At 40.9% G+C, this 18,907-nt stretch overlaps 1 protein-coding gene across 4 annotated transcripts in view; it reads left to right on the forward strand.

Moving 5' to 3' along the window:
• LOC119744812 overlaps positions 1-18,907 on the forward strand; it is a 49,402-nt gene that overhangs the window by 23,892 nt on the left and 6,603 nt on the right. For all 4 annotated transcript variants that reach the window (XM_038220961.1, XM_038220963.1, XM_038220960.1 and 1 more), the window contains exons 5-13: positions 5,174-5,303; positions 7,475-7,646; positions 9,753-9,948; positions 11,570-11,743; positions 12,543-12,645; positions 12,965-13,055; positions 15,297-15,417; positions 16,929-17,052; positions 18,139-18,259. In XM_038220961.1, the coding sequence (XP_038076889.1) occupies positions 5,174-5,303; positions 7,475-7,646; positions 9,753-9,948; positions 11,570-11,743; positions 12,543-12,645; positions 12,965-13,055; positions 15,297-15,417; positions 16,929-17,052; positions 18,139-18,259 (1,232 nt within the window). The remainder of the gene's footprint in view (positions 1-5,173; positions 5,304-7,474; positions 7,647-9,752; positions 9,949-11,569; positions 11,744-12,542; positions 12,646-12,964; positions 13,056-15,296; positions 15,418-16,928; positions 17,053-18,138; positions 18,260-18,907) is intronic.

Here is an 18,907-nt window from a genome sequence, read left to right on the forward strand (position 1 = left end):
GATATTGTGCTCGGTATTATCATGGTTATACAGTTATCACTAATCAGAATTCAATAATAAAGACCAAAAATGTAGACTCATGGATATTCAAAAATATAATTAGCTGGCTTGACAGACTTCGACACCAGATCAGGCGCAGAGCCATGCAAATCTGAAAGCCACCGCTCGCAGGGGTCTTTGTTGACAAGTATTCATGGCATTTAATTGCCACCAGTGCGGGCCGTTATCACGCATCTAACCAGGAGGTTGGCCGAGTCGTTGATCCTGGCGTGTAGGATCCGAGATTCCTTCTCATCACTCAAATGAAAGATCTTGTTGTCCCCTTTAATTTGACACCACATTTGATGTTGTGATCCTTGTAGTTTGGAAGATATAATTTTCTATTTTCCAGCCATGTCTACTTTTCCATGGAATCGCCCATTAGCCATTTTGCTATTAACGTATAATTTGCCATCAGTCAGTTACTTTCCTCCAAAAAGGATAATCAGAGGATAATAGATAAAAAGCTGTGTCACTTAAAGCTATAGTCCATCATTTGCAGCCATCCGAAAAGTAACTGGCGTAATTACTGTTGAAAAACAAACTTGGTTGAAAGATAGTAAGGGAACTAAACTCCCTGTGAAATTATTCTTTCTGGGAAGCTGTCATTTTGAAGTAATCAACGTAAGAAGGCATTTCCAACGGTGATTCTTAAGAAGCACCATAGGAAAATTTAAAGTAGTACATGTAGTTCGTTTTGTTATTCAGCGCAGCGCGCACAAGTATTGGAACGATCAACGCGCGCGCGGTTGTTATAATTCGTCGGATCAGTGCGCGACGCCGCGTATAGCTGCAATTCAAAACAATTCAAAACATGATTCAGTAACTTTTGATTTGAAATTGAGATCTTAGAATGCTGCTTTTCTCGGAATGTACAGCTGAACCTTAGCTGAAACTTCATCAGGTTAGTTGTTCAGTATCCTTCATTAAACACTTTTGTTGCTTCAAACGAACAAAATGCACTAATTACAAATGATGGACTATAGTTTTAATTGGAGGAAGTGCTTGATTGATAGCATGTCATGTTGGAGCTGTAAGAGGCCAGTCCATGAGCCAGGCACAATTTTGTTCAGTGACTCCATTATCAGTCAACTTGGGAACGCTGATTTTCTGACGGCGACAGTTGCTGATGCAGCATCACGCAGATAGCTGTGATATTGTCACTGTGTGAATTGGACAATTTGCCTAGTATCATATGATGAGCCTAGACAACAAGTGGGACACTTTCACTACAATTGAAAGCAGTCCATGAGAAAAACATTCGCAGACAAACAGGCGCAATTTTTCTCACCGGACCTTTTTGTTACACTAGGATTTGACATCTACAAGTTTGTTGAGTTTTGAACTTGCACTGGAGAGTACGAGTGATTATAGCATGTAATAAGTTGAAGTCATTTCTCCAATCTACAGTTATCGGAAACTTACAACTGATTCAGATTGGAAGAACATGATCAGGGGCCAAGCAGGTTAACAACTTGTCTCTCATCTGCACGCGGAGATAAAACAGTAAAGATTTTCATTTCTACTTGTGCTGTTTGGAGGCATCAGAATGAACAGTTCGTCCACAGAGCCCTCCGAGCTGTCGCTGTCGCCGGTTCTGGTTGCTCTGCGCACCACTTTTATCATCTGTCTCGGAGTTCTGATCATAGCTGGCAGTCTCCTTTCCATTGCCGTCACTCGCCACGTCTCCGACTTGGCAGAGAGCACCAAGGTCTTGATGATAACTCTAGCAGTTTCGGATCTCTTCATTGGCTTCTCGTCAGCTTTCGGCGTCGTGGCTTCGGCTGTGGATAGATGGCCCTGCGGCCGAATCTGCTGCCAACTAATGCCAGTCGTACAGATGGTAGTTTCCTTCATGTCCGTGTTTTCGGTGGTCCTTCTAAACCTCGAGCGATATATCGCTGTCACCCGGCCATTCCAGTTCCCAGTCTGGTGCAGCCGACACCGCATTCTTGCACTAGTGCTCGTGTTCTTGGTGTTGTCTGTGTTTAACTCCATAAGTCTCCAGTTCATATTTGAGATACCTTCAGAGTATTTGGATTCCTCAGCTGTCTGTTTTCTCAGAATGACAAGTAAATATGGAGGTGTCATATTCCTGATAGTCCTGGTTATTTTGCCTGTGTCCATTATGATCCGTGTTTATCACCGCTTGATTAAAATCAGCCGAGAGCAAGCCCGCCGAATCGACCCCAACCGTCGGAACGCGAACCCGAGCTTTTACGACAATCGAGCCCTGAAGGCCTTCCTGGTTGTCACCCTGACACTAGCCGGATGTTTTACGCCATCGATGCTGTACAGATCTGTGGAATCCTTAGCCGGGGTTGATCTTCCCGGCTGGCTGGAATTCGTGGCGGTGTGGCTGGTCTACTGCAACAGCGCCCTCAATGTCTTCATTTACTGTCTCTTCAAACAGTCGTACCGTCGCAGGGCTATGGAGATTGTCTCAAAGCGATTGCTGTGTTGCAGAAATTCTGTTGAACCTGTGGATATCTAAGGCGTTCACAACACAATCGCAACTGACACATAGGCTGTAGGATTGAAGTGCAATTTAGATGTTGCGACTATTATGTTGCAAATCAGTTGGATTTTTCCTAGCACTTTCTTATTTACTACATGTATTCCAAACACTATTTATAATACTCTTCATATTAACGACTCCAGATATAATACTTTTTATTGGCAACCATCAACATTTCAATGACATATCAACAAAGGAGGCTTGCCATGTTTGACTTGTTCATCCCCATCGTCGTTCATCCGTGAGGGGATGATGACTTGATAAATTTGACTCAGCATTCCTTGATCAACACACCCTGGAGATTCCCAATTCTGGAGTACAATATCTATTTCGTGATAACCTTCTGTAGTTCTATGTATTCACCTGTAGAAATCAAGGGCGGATCCAGAGCTCAATTTTTTTTGGGGGGGGGGGGGGCAAACAAATGTTGATCCTCAGAAAGTGTGTCCAAACAAATTACGGCGTGGAGTTTGGGGCCCGCTTAAGGGCCCCGAAATTTTTTTGGATTCTAGATGCTCTGTGGTGCGATCTGAGGCAATTTCTGACCACTTTAACCAATGTTTTTTGAGGAAAAGAAAGTGGTGTACTCATTGCCATGCCTTTATTGCGAAGTCACTAAAAAAATTAATAAATTGGATTCGGTTTTTTTGGGGGGGGGGGGGAGGGCATGGCCCCCTTTTGCCCCCCCCTGGATCCGCCCTTGGTAGAAATTGCCCGGTGGAGACGTGTACAATCTTTTTGTTCTATTATGCACATGTCTCCTCAGGGTATCATGTATCAGATCATAGTGTTTAATACCGACCAAGCACATAGGGTATTTATTCCCATTCATAAATGTATTTATACCTTTTCGGTCACAAAAATCAAAACAATTTGTTCCAAAAGTCGAAACAAGTCAAAAATTTATAATTTCCACCGATTTTGTCTGAAAATTTTAGTTTCTGTTTTTCGAAACACCTCTCCAACTATATAATGGAGTGTCTAGCTTGCGAGTTAATATAAATACATTAACAACTCTTTTTATTGAGATTGGCATGCACGCCGCGCGTACTGCACATCATTTGACGCTATGGCGAGTGCATTGTGAATTTCGGATTTTGAGATACTGACTGACTGGTAGTATCCCGCATACATTGTACCTACGTGAGGATAGTGAAATTTCAACCAATAAAACGGTAAAAAGCACTGTATTTCACAGTAGTCCAAATGTCATTGTAAGACTAGCCAGCCGTGTCTTTATCATTTGTTTAAGACTGACCGTGTGACAGACTCTCGACCAATGGAAATGGGTAAACTGTCTTAGGTATTTTTGAATTTGTTTCTAACATTTCCCAATGAGAGAGTGGGACCGTGGGAATGCGTTAACTTTAAAGGGCCCATGAAATGTATATGTTTTTAACGCACTCCTTGAAAATGTACCATTGTGTCCCTTTAATTTTTATTTTCAATTTTCATTTCGCCATTTTCAAGGGTATTTTGGTGCCTTTTTAGTTTTTACAGGGGTGTGAAATCTCAGTTTTAAAGCTGATGTCAGCTTTCTTTTTGTTTTGGATTTCAGCTTTTTCCCCTCACTTGCTGTGTACAAAAGTATAGGAGATTTCCAAAGTTCAGCTTTTTTTGCACCTTTTTCAGCTGTTGTTTTATCAGTGGTCACTCACACCCCTTTTGTTATGCTGATGCGAATTTCCATATTCATGAGCGAAAGTGTGATGTCATATCAGACATATTTTGGATATTTCGCCGTCGTAAACTTTCTTTTCATTAGTGATTCGTTGCTGTGCCTGTTCATGGCAGTAAGCCAATGAGCACACTTTTTCTCACAAATGTTTTCAATGAGCATTTTTTGGGGGTTCACTATTTTAACAGAAAAACACCCAATCGGAACAGTGTCTCCCAAAAATGACGTCACGACAACTGCGCCCTCAGTTGTCCGGAAAAGCATGAACAATTTTGAATGTTGAAAGAATTTCACTTTTCAACAATTGCACCAAAAAGGAATATCAATTAGTTTTCATACACTTAAAGGGAATATACAACAATTGCTTTTGCTGTAATTTCCAGACAAGGATGGATTGGGGGTAAGTATTATATAGTGAATATTGTTACATTGACTTGTTTGAAGTTTTGAGTTCAAAGATGCTGGAAAAACCAAGAAAAATAATCCTGTTCTTGTAGTCTGGTTCCTTGACCCCACTTCAGATGAATCGGAGCAATTTTTGGACATCGGGGAATTGTAAGCTGGCTTTTTCCCGTTTATAGGCGTGTAATCGATTGCAAACAAAATGCAAACTAAAAATATGGTAAATTTGGGGCAGTGTTTGAAAAATAGCCAGTTTTTTTCCAACGCTGGTCAGCTGATCGACCAGCATTGGAAATTGATACAAAAATACTACCTTTCTTTAAAATTATAGCACACCAGGTGCCATGATTTCACAGGATGCTTAAGACTGTCATTCACTAACAGTCCATTCAGGTATTTCATACTAATTTGGTGGTTTTGCTTTTAGATGTTTTCAAATATTGTATATTGCCTTTAAGAGGATTAAAAAAATATGTTCCTAAGAAATATTCACTTCATGAGCCCTTTTATCATGTCCATGTGTTTTGGTATTGCAGGAGGACCCATCTGCTAACCTGCCTCGGATTGTACCATCGCTGTTCATGTCGCCTGGCGGTGATAGGTTCTACTCTCTCCTAATGCACTTTTCACAGTACGTCCTGTTCAAAGTCGTCAAGCAAGAGAATGGTAAAGTATCCTTCGGTTATAATGGTAAGACAAGATAAGTTTGCGGTAGCACCACGTGAATAAATCTCTTTTGTGAGTATGTGTGGTTCTGAAAAGAACCGGAGGGACTTAACATTTTGAACAGTATGCTCTGCCCGTCGTCAGGAGAATGAGGGATTCCAACGATGATGCGATGTTATAAGCATAAACAGTTCGAGCATACTGTTCGAAACGTTGAGTCCCTCTGGTTCTTTTCAGATTCACACATACTCACAAAAGAGATTAGGTGCTACCGCAAACTTATCTTGTCTTAGTATCTTTCCACCATGCAAACCTTCAAATCTCAATTATAATGGTGCTGTTAATACAGTTTTTGATATTACATATCTGTCATTGTCTCATGTAATTTGGCCTTCAGGCCACAAAATAAGATGAATACAATGAAATGAAATGTGAGGCGTTCTGGCAAAATGAGACGGAACTGGGCACAGGCCGAAGCTTTAAAGGTCTTTTTCTCAGCATTTTTTTTTTTTTTTTGTCACATCGATAAATGCGAACTTTAAACAGCCATAACTTGTCAATGGAATGTCCGATTGAAGTGCAACAAACAGTATTGTAAGGAGAATTTATTCTCTTTCTTAATACCCGCAAACCCTCATTGCGACCTCTGCCCAGTTCTGTCTCAGTTTGCCAGAACGCCTCACAAATAATGAACTGTTTTACTGCGCAATGCTTTTTGTATTAAGCGGAACTCATACTTGCAATGTTTCTATTTTCGGGTGTTAAATGAAAAAATATTTAAAGTTGAATTCAAATCTGCAACCACTTGAATATCGGATTGCTTAATGTGAGTTGGATGCTTCATATTTCAAAGGGAATGTACAACATTTGCTTTTGCTGCAATTTTCAAAAATAAATGGATTTGATGGATTAGTATGTTATAGCAAATACTGTTAAATTGACCTGCTTCACGTTTTGGGTTCGGAGATGCTGGAAAATCCAAGAAACCAACAATGTTCTTGTAGTCTGGTTCCCTGACCCCTCTTAAGATGAAATGGAGCAATTTATAGACTTTGGGGAATTGTAAGGTCAGAGAATCGGTCTAGCTGGCTTGTACCTCTTCACAGGTGTGTAATCAATTGCAAAGAAAATGCGGAATAACTAAATTAGGAGCAGTTTTTGGAGAAAGCCAGTTTTCTCCAACGCTGGTCGGCCAATCAGCGTTGGAAAAATACAAGTTTTCTTGAAAAGGTCAGCAAACCAGGAGCCACGATTTTACAGGATGCTTTGGACTGTCATTCCCTAACAATCCAGTAAGGTATTTCGTGATCATTTGATCGTTTCGTTTTTTGATGTTTGCAAATGTTGTATCTTCCCTTTAAATGAAGAGACAGTTTAAATCTACCACGTTACATTCCATTGTACTTATTGGTCTTGGAAAAAGACTTAAAGCGGGGCATATGAGACGGAGTAGATTTTAGTACTTTTCTATAATCTTAAAAACTTTAGAAAGATAAAAAATGAATAAAACTGCTGCAAACTGCTCACTGACAGGATTGACAAATCAAAGGAAGTTAGAGGACCTCACATTTTGACCCAGGCAAAGGAAAAACTGTAGAAAGGCTAACCCTTAACCCTCCTCAATCCTCCAAAGTCCTTCAGGCGGTTTTGGAGGATTGTGGAGGATTGAGGATGAATGCAACATACCATTTTGGAGGATTGTGAAGGATTGAGGGCACATTGACATTCAGTCCCAGTTGATTTTGGAGGTTGTTTCAGAGGCAGCAGAATGTGGGTTCGAGCCTGGGTCTGGATACTTGTGCCCTTAAGCAAGGCACTTAACCATTATTGCTTCGTCCTTCGGACGGGATGTAAAGCGGTAGGCCCCGGGTGTTGTGTAATGTAATGCATGTTAAAGAACCCAGTGACACTTATCGCTAAGAGAAGGGGTTTGCCTCTGTGTTTCTGGCCTCCTGTTAAAACTCCCCTGTAGAGTATTTAGGAGAAGAACCAAGCAAGTACCAAGAAGAGGAGGACTTTGAAGGATTGAGGCAATGGGTATCCTTCATTTGAACGTATGAAAACGTTGGAGGATTGAGGATGGTTCCTAGCAAAAAGGACCTGGGTATGAATGTGATAAAAGCTATATTTTACAGCCTGTTTGGTGACATTATGCACTCTTTACTTCACAGGCAAGAAGGACAGGGAGATTCTTCAGAGACCCAAGCTTCTCCCGGCCGTATCCCATCTGGGCCACATCATGCTCAGGACGACTCAGGCTGCCTCCATCAGACACCGCAGGCGATTCTTAGACAAGGCACAGCTCATGGTGCTGCTACACAGGGAGTGGAAGCAGTTTGCCAAGTAAGAGCAGTTGAGATTGTTCGTCCACAACTCTTCCTCTGATGCTTGCTGTAAAATTTTGATTTCAAGTTTGAAACTACAAGCAGTAAATCGTGTACATGCAGTTTAGGACACCTCTGTTTTTTACTTGTTCCATTCAAAAAATGACTTAATTGCAAATGACTGTCAAATTTTCCAAAATGAATTTTGCAGCCCCAAGCAGTCTTTTATTTACTATAGGTTTTTGAAATTTTGATTAGTGGGCCCACTTTGGAAAATATTGTGACTCTCTTACCCGTTTTAGCACTTAGACACGCGAGTCACAGCAGTTCAGGCGCGGTCAACATTTTACCCCATAATTTTCCTCATCAATAATAACCCTGCCCTCTTTCTACAAAATTAAGCCTGCTGATATTCAAAATGGTATTTTAGCGGACTGAAAACTGTAAAGTAATTTTCCTGCTGGTAACGATGTTGGTAAGTTCCAAATCATAAAAGTGTCTGTTAGCGCTCTTATATGGGGTCCTAAACTAATGATAACCTACAACCAGCTGGGGCCAATTTCATTGACGGTTGCAGTTGATCGGAAATACTCCAGAGTCTATTGGATGGAAAACCAATTCACAAGGTTAGCCTGACTGAAACCAAAATCTATGTGGGTCAACCGGAGTTGCCCCTATTTGATTCTGTGTGACTCTGAAATGCCATTTTGAAATGGGTGTCACTGATTGACTGACTGACTGGGTCCCTATGTATAACAATGTCTCAAACTAAAACTTTTGGGCACAGCTCAACGAAGCAAGCCTGGGCAGCTGCTTAAGCACAAAATTTGCTTAAGCACAAAAACGTCTTGCTTAATAAAATCAGGTTACCGGCCAAAACTCCATGTGATTGTTATGCTAAGTAAACAACAGCTAAATACCAGTCACAAGCAATGTACATCACATGGAGTTTTGGCCGGTAACCTAATTTTACTAAGCAACATTTTTTTCGTGCTTAAGCAAATGTTTTGCTTAAGCAGCTCTATGAAATTGGGCCCTGACAGGCTTGCTTCGTTGAGCTGTGCCCAAAAGTTTTAGTTTGAGACATTGTTATACATAGGGACCCAGTCAGTCAGTCAGTCAGTGACACCCATTTCAAAATGGCATTTCAGAGTCACACAGAACCAAATAGGGGCAACTCCGGTTGACCCACATAGATTTTGGTTTCAGTCAGGCCAACTTTGTGAATTGGTTTTCCATCCGATAGACTCTGGAGTATTTCCGATCAACTGCAACCGTCAATCTTTCAGTGTCGTTACTCCTACCTTTTTTACACTTCAAGGTCGGGAAGATCATTTGTCATTTGTGCATATATTTCGTTTGAATCTTAAGAAGGGTGCTGAACAACTAACCTGATGAAGTTTTAGCTCTGTGCATGATGTATATTCCGAAAAAACAATATTCTAGGATCTCGATTTCAATACAAACATTTCCGGGTCATGTTTTGAATTGCGCCCAAAATCAGCATCCGGGACACGTTCTAATTCTGCTGATTGCAGCTATGTGGCAACCAAAGAACTGATGAAATAATAGCAACCAAGCATCCGTGTGCGTCGTGTTAACGCTTGTGCGCACCCATCACAGATGCACATAATTACAAACCAACTACAGTGGAACGCCGCTATACCAAACACCGCTATACCGAACCTTTGGCTGTACCGAACATCATGCTTGGCTCCCGGTTTTAATGTACAAAACATACCGAACATCGTTGTTGAAAAAAGTCAATAGATTAACAAAAAAAATACTGGTTGTACATGTATTAAAACACTATTAATTCCCGAACATCAAACGACCCATAGTTACATCGTGTTTGAATGTTGAAGAGCGATAGATGGCTATTATTTCCCCAAGGAATAAAAGGGAAAACCACCCGTTGCTAAAGTTTCCTGACGACTCCTCGTGCGGCCGCGGAATGTGAGGAATTCGCCAGTTCACTGTTGGTCAAAAGAGGGTACCAGCAGTTCAAAATTGCTATACCGAACGATCGTTATTACAAACACTTTCTGTGGATCCCATGAAGTTCGTTATAGCGGCGTTCCACTGTACTAACGTGCACTTTCGTTCTATCTGATGTCCCGTGCAGTGAACTTGTGAAGGAACACCGTAGCCTAACCAAACAGCTACGGGACCTAGAGCACGATATCCGTGACTGCCTCGCGGCCTCCTACGACCAAGCCCAGGCTAGAGGGAGCCCTGTAGGTAGGAGACGGCGATCGGGTGGCATGACGGATGGCGAACGCCAAATGCACGCCGTCAAACGAACACAGAAAATTCAAAAGGTAAAATGTTGAATCTGGAGATTTTCTCATTGTATTCAGTGTATGGCTATTGACCCAAAAACTTTAGTTTTATTGATAGTTGAACAAATTTTGATAAAGCTCAATACCCATCATAAAATATATGAATACAAAAAATGGGTCTGCTTTATTTAGTAAATACTCTTTACTGTTTCAAATAGTAAAGCACGACTCCAGAATACCAGTCTGAAACAAGCAGGGTTCATGCAGCAGTGTTTCCCCTGGCTAATGAACTGAGCGTGGTGGTAACAATTCAAGTTAATGATTGAAATGAAATTTATACAGTCTGCAAACTGAAAAGAATGGAGCGCTCACAAAAATGCGCGATGATTCCAAAAACACATCAAAATTGTGAGTTCTTGATACATGGAGGTAAAGGAAAATGCTTTTATATTACACAAAATGAAAATTTTTCAATCGATATTTCCTTTTTTGCCAATCTTCACAGCGAGGTGGTGATATTGGCAAAAATTGAGCGAGGTGGTCACTGAAAGTAGCGAGGTGGGCCACCTCACGTTTGAATGGGCAGGGGAAACACTGTCATGCAGTACAGTCATGAAATTTACAGCAATCATTGAAAGTCCTGGAAAGGTCAAGGAATTTTGTTATTTTTCACAGAATCATGGAAAAAGTGATATTTAAAGTAATTTCATAAAATTCTGCACATCCAATATGTGATGATGCGTAATATTTGATTATGACAATCTTCCAACACTTCTTCTTTATGCATAATTTATCTAGATTTCTAGCTCCAGTGTCACTGTAGTGCATGTGCTTAGTTTAAAGGTATAGTCCATCATTTGTAATTTGTGCATTTTGTTCGTTTGAAGCAACAAAAGTGCTCAAAATCTAAAGAAGGGTACTGAACAACTAACCTGATAAAGTTTCAGCTCAGCTTCAGCTGTATATTCTGAGAAAAACAGCATACTAGGATCTCAATTTCAAATCAAAAGTTGCTGAATCATGTTTTGAGTTGCGCCTGAATTCAGCGTCCGAGACACGTTCTCGCTGAGCCGAATGCAGCTACGCGATGTCGCGCACTGATCTGACGAATTATAGCAACCGGGGGTGCGTGTGCGTCGTGCCAATGCTTGCGCGCGCTTCGCCGAATAACAAAACGAACTACTACATGTAATTTAAATTTTCCTACGGTGCGTCTTAAGAAGCACCGTTGGAAAGGCCTTCTTTCATTGATTACTTCAAAATGACAGCTTGCCAGAAAGAATAATTTCACAGGGAGTTTAGTCCCCTTACTATCTTTCAACCAAGTATGTTTTTCAACAATAATTACGCCAGCTACTTTTCGTATAGCTGCAAATGATGGACTATAGCTTTAATGTCCTAGTTCCGGCCATGCACAGCACTAATTATCTCAATCTAATGTATTGTAAAGAGTCTCCTAAGATGCCCAAACAGTCTAGAAGTATGTCATGGAAAGCACTTATTTTGTCCTGGGAAAAGTCATGGAAAAGACATGGCATTTCATTGTAAGATTTCTGTGGGAACCCTGAACAAGTGCAAGTCATATCACATGGCGTATCTGCAGACCTCTCCCACTTTGTGTTATCCTCAAAGTAAAGCCCCAAATCGCATTCACTCTCAGGTGCGTGAACTGTGGAAGGCAGTTGATGCATTCTACGTCGGCCAATCAGCGGAGCGGGACGTGACGTCATCTGTCTTACAAGAAGCTGAGAACAAGTACCGACTTGATGCCGGGGAGATCAACGTACAAGTCCCCGAGCTGCTGCTACGAGAGTGCCAACAAGAGCTACAAAGGGTAGGTCATCTGGGCTCAATAAATACCACTTTTTCTTTTATCAATACGCTTTTCAATTTTTGCTGGTCTGAGTACAGAGTATTTCAAGCATAATCCAGGCCTATAATTATGCATGGTTGAGCAAAAACAAAACAAGGTCCGGCCCAAGACCTTGACAAAGTGCATCCTACGAAATCAGTAATGCACTTTGGCCGTGTAACCTCAATCCTCCAATTTTGAAGGATTCAGGGTGGTTAGATGAATGGAAACTTGTTTATAATAATAATAATAATAGCTTTATTTACAGATGGTAGCCATGTCACCTGACAGATGATTTTCAATGGGCCATCTATCAATTAAAACATTATTAAAATTACATGACTTAATTAAGACTATACATACATACATACATACAAAACACAGATCAATTCACAATGATAGTGCCACTAGAAAAATCAAAACTATAAAAATACATTAAAAGTTCACATCCAATACAATAGGTAAAATAGAGATATTTAAAAACGTGGTAGAGGAGAACCATGAGAATGCGACACTACCCCCCCCTCCCCCCCCCCTCCCCACATCCACCCTTCTGTCAACACTCGAGGAAAACCAACCTTAGAAATAGAGTCTGCTGGGACTAAAAAAAATTAAAAATAAAAATTAAAAAATAGACATACATGTACATTAATATACCGGTGTGTCCATCTAATAATTACAGTCAATGGGGAAAGAATCACACTTATACAGATTTTGTTTTAAACAGTGAAGTAGCCTCTGCGTTTGATGTGTAATTCTTTTGTTTCATATTTTTTTACAGCGGAATGTTGGCAACACCTACGAGGGAGGCAAGTTGAGTCTTCTGACACTAATCCAGTTGTGGAACATGTCTCTGTATCTTTACTTGGAGACCATCCAACAAGGTAAAATCTTGTCAGATTTGTCAGTGCTGAAGATATTGATGGACAGGGTGGTGCAAACAAGAAGGAAACCCACTTTTGACAGCAATTTGCACCTGCTTGTTGAGCATATTTCAAAAATTCAATTCAATGGTATTAAAATGTTGATCTTATTATTGATTATATTTTGTCTCAAAGATATGGTAGTTTAAAAATGTCATGTGCCAAAGCTGTTTGTCTACAGATGTCTTTATTCCATCCGCTTGACTGAGCTCCGGAGCTTGATTTGAAGACCAAAAACACTACACTAGATTTACATGTGTGTTGTTTTGTTTGTCCTCAGCACCCATGCCCAGTTTTGAGGACCTTTCCCCCGATTTAGTGACCCAGGTTCACACCCATCACGCACACCTGGCAAACACCCAGGCCATGAGGTAAGCCGTTTGTCGTCTTGAGTTCTGTTACATCTGAAGTTGTTGCTGATCTTTCCTGCTAATTACAGAAAGAATCCTTTCATAAAATAGAATATGCGTCTGGCTGACGTCATTTCAGTATTGGGTTTTACCGCTGTATGACGTATGTTTTATAAACACTGTACACTCAAGTGTTTGTATAATTGTAAATTTTTTTTTCTCACAATCACTCGGCACAACACTAAGTAGACAATTACCAAGCGCACACACGACGACTCATGCACGAGGTGAATATGCATGATAGTACAGCTAGTCTGCTATGCATGTGCTTTACAAAACAATCGAGGGGAATGGTGCACACGCAACCATTGCCCTAGCTACATGAAAAGATGGAACACATGAACAGCAACGTTTTACCCAGATTTCTGATGCGTAACTTGATGAAATTTTGGTGAATATGTATGAGTTATAAGTATATAACAAATATAACATGGTTTAATTCTGGTGGATAGTCGATATCATCTCCCCTCGGTAATGATAATAATAAATGTATATGTATCTATAAAGCGCTTTTACAAGATAGATCAAAGTGCTGTACAAGGAAAGACTAGGATAACATGGATAAGAAGCTTTTAAGACGTTTCTTGAACATGGTGAGAGATGAAGCATCCCTGATGTTGATGGGAATAGTGTTCCATAGTTTGGGGCCTGCTGTTGAAAAAGATTTATCCTCGAGGGATTTTGAACCTGCAGGAATAGATAGAAAAGGTTTATCATTGAAAGATCTTAGTCTCGCACTGCCTGGTTGATGCACAGTGAGTAAGTCACACAATTAAGGAGGAGAAATATCGTTTAGGCACTTGTACACCATCAAGAGAACTTTCAATGATATCCGCTGCTCGATGGGTAACCAGTGAAGATTGGTGATGAGAGAGGTGGCATCCACGACGCATTAGACAGAGAAGATGAGTCGAGCAGCACGGTTTTTAATTTTTTGTTGTCTGTGTAATGTACGTTGACAGACTAGTTTGTCAACTTCCAGTACCTCAGGGAGCTAAAATTGACTATCCACCCTCAATTTATATTTGTGTATTACGGTATAATGTGTTTAAAGGGAACATGAAATAAAATTTTGATTGCATTTTTTTGGCTTAAATCAATAAAGGATGATATTCTTAACAATATTTTGTGTATGGCGGTCTTTATTTTCTGGGATAAATGGGGGAAAATAATTTGTGAACATGTTTGGTTAAACTACTCCGCCCCACAAAGGGAAGCTTCATTAACATAAAACTTCACGAGGGGTATGACGCAAATCAAGGGAGAGACTTGCCGCGCTGCAGGGGGGCACCGGCACGGTGGCGTGCATCATAATGTACATGTACATATACATTGCGGCACTGAAAGTTTTTCTGGTGTTTCGTTCGGAATCGAGAAGAAATATCACCCAATTTTCGGCCATGCCAACAAGGTGTGTGACTGCTGGGTGTAGCAAAACTACCAAGGATGGAGTAAGCCTTCATTTGTTTCCAGTAAATCCGAAATATTGGAGCATTTGAAGAGCCAAAGTGAAGGTAAATACCAGAGCAAAGTGGTCCAGGCCCAGTGAGTTCGCGGCCCTCTGCGCTGCACTTTGAGCCGTCGTGCTTTGATGCTGGACTGTACAGCAACTTGGGCATGCCCCTAAAAAAACATCGAGTCATTGTCTGAATCATTAGAACTCTGATTCGAATCGGACGAATCTGTACCATTTTCATCAGATTCGCTAAGGAAAGAAGAGGAAGAGTCTTTGGAACTTTCACGGTCATGACGGTCGTCGTTGTTTTCATTTGACAACGGTGGCACCGTGGCACGTCCACATGTGCATGTACGTACATGTACATGTAGACACATTCGTACGTGTGCATATATATAATGCCACGTACGGGTACGCGGCGGCTGCACATACAGTGTCATACACACAGCACAGTAGCTTCGCTAATCCGTCTCGTACCCAGACGTCATTTACGGGCTCTGGATTTCTCTGCCTTTGTTTACGTCATGAACAGCGCCCTCATTTGGAGTTGCCGCGAAAATCAAAAAGGGGGGTTCAATTTTGGACGGCAAATTACCACACTAAACGTACACCAGAACCAGTTCTGCTTTTAATTCACATTTAATACACATAAATGAATGTATATATAAAATAAAATACGTTATGAAAATTTTTGACTGCATGTTTCCTTTAGGTTTTTCACTTTATTTGTCCTTGAATCCACACAGGTCCACTCTGACCAACAAACTTCTCCCTGAGCTGAAGTCGTCAGTGAGTCGCCTCCACAAGCAGATCCAGGAAGGCAAGACGCCTAGTAGGAAAGACACACGCAGGTCCTTCCAACTCAGTGTAGGTATTCACGAGGTGGTCCACAAAGTGGCGAATACGATAGCTTTGCCCACACCACAAAGTGATGTGTTGTCTACATAGAGCTATAAAAACTTAATAGAGCGGTAACTGCTCATTCTTGCTCGCGGAGACCCTTTTAAGCCGTTCTGGGCTCAGACATTTGCGCAGAGCAAAACGAAACGCTCATTTGCTGATTGTGCGTTTCGGTTTTGGGCGTTCAACTTTCGGTAACGCACCTGTATAGAATACAAACGCAGATATACAAAAACATGTACAAAAGCCGTACAAAATTTTGAGTTTTCCATAGCTTTGTGCACAAATATGGATGCGCCCAGCAGGCATCACTTTGTACACGAGTCAGCGCTGTAGTATTAATTTAATATAGCTCTATGGTTGTCTATGGCCTTTGTGAACAGGATTACTTTGTGGTGTGGCAACTAACGTAGTATGTCACTTCGTGGTGTGACCGACCTAGCGATAGAGACTTTCCTTTCCAAAATACCAATCTTAAAGCTATAGTCCATCATTTGCAGCCATCTGAAAAGTAACTGGCTTAATTACTGTTGAAAAACAAACTTGGTTGAAAGATAGTAAGGGAACTAAACTCCCTGTGAAATTATTCTTTCTGGGAAGCTGTCATTTTGAAGAAATCAACGAAAGAAGGCATTTCCAACGGTGATTCTTAAGAAGCACCGTAGGAAAATTTAAATTAGTAGTTCGTTTTGTTATTCGGCGCAGCGGGCGCAAGCATTGGAACGACGCACACGCGCGCGCCGTTGTTATAATTCGTCGGATCAGTGCGCGACGCCGCGTATAGCTGCAATTCAAAACAATTCAAAACATGATTCAGTAACTTTTGATTTGAAATTGAGATCCTAGAATGCTGCTTTTCTCGGAATATACAGCTGAAGCTTAGCTGAAACTTCATCAGGTTAGTTGCTCAGTACCCTTCATTAGATTTTGAACACTTTTGTTGCTTCAAACGAACAAAATGCACTAATTACAAATGATGGACTATACCTTTAACCCATTAGCACCTGTACTACATTGTATTACATTGTGTTTATTCACTGAAGAATCAGTAAAACCATAGAGTGCTCGGGCAGTTTCAGGCGCTGTACAGTGGGTAATAGGTCTCTCTCAAATGACGTCACCTCCTACAGATTGTCACGTGCATCAGCATTTTGAGCGCCAAAATTTCTTGACCCGCATCGGCTGCGCTGTATGTTGAAGAAATTTCGAGCAACATGCTTGCGTGTTTTGAACATTTTGCACACTGCACGCGCACACACCTGATGGCGTTGAACCCGCAGTTGTAATTTTCCTACTAAGATGGCTGTCTATGAGAGGGTCAATAGGCAGGGCAGTAGGCGCTTCAGTGACTAAAGGCTTTAAGGTCAGACAGTTTAGGGGTGGACATTTACCGGGTATTTCTAGAACCAGGCAAACACATGTCTTGAATAGTTGTCATGGCGTCCAGTTACAGTTAGTGTTTATTTGTCATCTTTCAGTCTCTTGGTCTGGAGCTACTACCCCCGACTCCGCCAGTCTCTTTCGAGCCAGCCTCGGGATCGCAGAATGAAACTCCCATCAGGCTGCCTGCGGGAGGCACGCTGAAGAACAATATGTCAACTGGTAAGGAGGCTACTAGCAGCACCACACAATTCGTCGCAGAGCTGACATACCGACGAATAAGCGAAAACCTTGTTTCGAGTAATTCGCGTTTGAAGTTGGACATTTTTCTGGGCGCCATATTTTACCCTTAATGTTTTGATAATAACCCTTTTAGTGTACACTCGGAATAAAATAGTAAAAATGGTACTTTAAACGCACACCTTAGATAAGCTGGTTACCAGTGAAACTTTGTATTCGTCACTATGTCAAATTATGGATTTGTTTTTGTGACTGATTTGCCACAGGGGGGGGGCTCCGAATCTCAAAATCCAGACAAAAATTAAGAATTTTGGCATAAATACTTGAAAGAGCAACCTTCATAAACCCTAAAATTAACAAAATCTCGAAATCGCCAGAATGGTCGATTCGCTGGTATGTCAGCTCTGCGACGAATTATACAGTGAAAATAGATGCTCATTATGTGAACAGAGGACCCCTATCCTCAGATAATATACATTGGGAAACCCTACAGTATGGCCAAGGTGGATTTGAACACAATGCTCAGGAAATTTAACATATTCAGATTTCCAGCGAGAAATTTTTCATTAATTTCCATTTTGTAAGATTCTCTTAAAGACTTGTTACTCCAAAATACCCCTGGTGACTTATTACTCATTACTTATTACAAAGTGATTTTGATTGATTGATTGATTGAATAGTTTATTGCTTCATATGTGCATAAAAATACAAATAGTAGAAATTTCCTTGATTGCTCGCTATAAAATACTACTTAAGAATTACCATAAAATTATAAGACATAGCCCACAGAGCTAGCACCCACACTTCCAAATCATTTGATGAATTTGTATGTGAAGTATGGATATTACTTCAAAACACTCCACAACTCTTTTCTGTGGTTGAGCTTAGGGCAAACAGGCAGATTCAGTCATGCTTCACTGCTCTCCACAGTGCTGTTTTGTGTGTGCAGTGACTCTGTGTGACACAGTTACTTTTACACTTCATAACCCTTGACGTGAAAGGTTTTAAATTGCACCGAATATTGACATCTCACTTTCAATTACAAACGTTTTACACGATTGTTCGCAGATACCCCCGAGGCTGTGTCTATGCTGAGTGATACCATCAACAAGGCCGCCCTGAGGCATGCGGGGCTGGTGCAGGGGACGCCCACAAGCACACTAGGGGAACTCAGGAAACAGACCCAGGGGTGAGGTTGATAACGTATTGTGGCTTTGTGATCTGATGTGTCAAAGTTAAAGGGCATTACGTCCTGAAATCCCCCAAAATTTATGTTTTGGATTGTTTACTTATCTTATTTCTAAGGTCTGATTGAAAGAAAAATTTACCTAATGTCGCACTGTTCCTGAGAAAAGACGAAAATCCCGGTTGTTTACTTCTGATGGGGCAAACATTTTGTGGCATACACGTACGTATTTTACATTCAAAGCACGATATACATTGGGTGTGTGACACATTATACACACAGCACCAATACACAAATGTTGTTTCCCGCACGTCCGCAGAATGCAATGCACTGTTGGAACATGTGCGGCAGGATTCACAACTCGCACCCAACAGCTTGATTTCTGAGAGTCAAAATTTCAACCCTCAAAATTCATTCTCGCATGGTTCTCTCAATAATAACACCCAAAAAAACCCAGCTTTTAAAGAATGGTTGTGTGGACATTTTTATCCTACTTTAAAATGCTCTTTCCAATTAACATTTCGTATAAATGCATTTTGTAGCCCGATTGGGCACATTCAAGGACGCAATGTCTCTGTAACGGCATATACTAGTAGGATCATTTGTTTTCCAATAATAACACCACTCAAAATCAAAAAAAAGAATATTCAA

The sequence above is a fragment of the Patiria miniata genome, unplaced genomic scaffold, assembly GCF_015706575.1.
Source record: "Patiria miniata isolate m_02_andy unplaced genomic scaffold, ASM1570657v1 HiC_scaffold_7, whole genome shotgun sequence".
Classification (NCBI taxonomy): Eukaryota; Metazoa; Echinodermata; class Asteroidea; order Valvatida; family Asterinidae; genus Patiria; species Patiria miniata.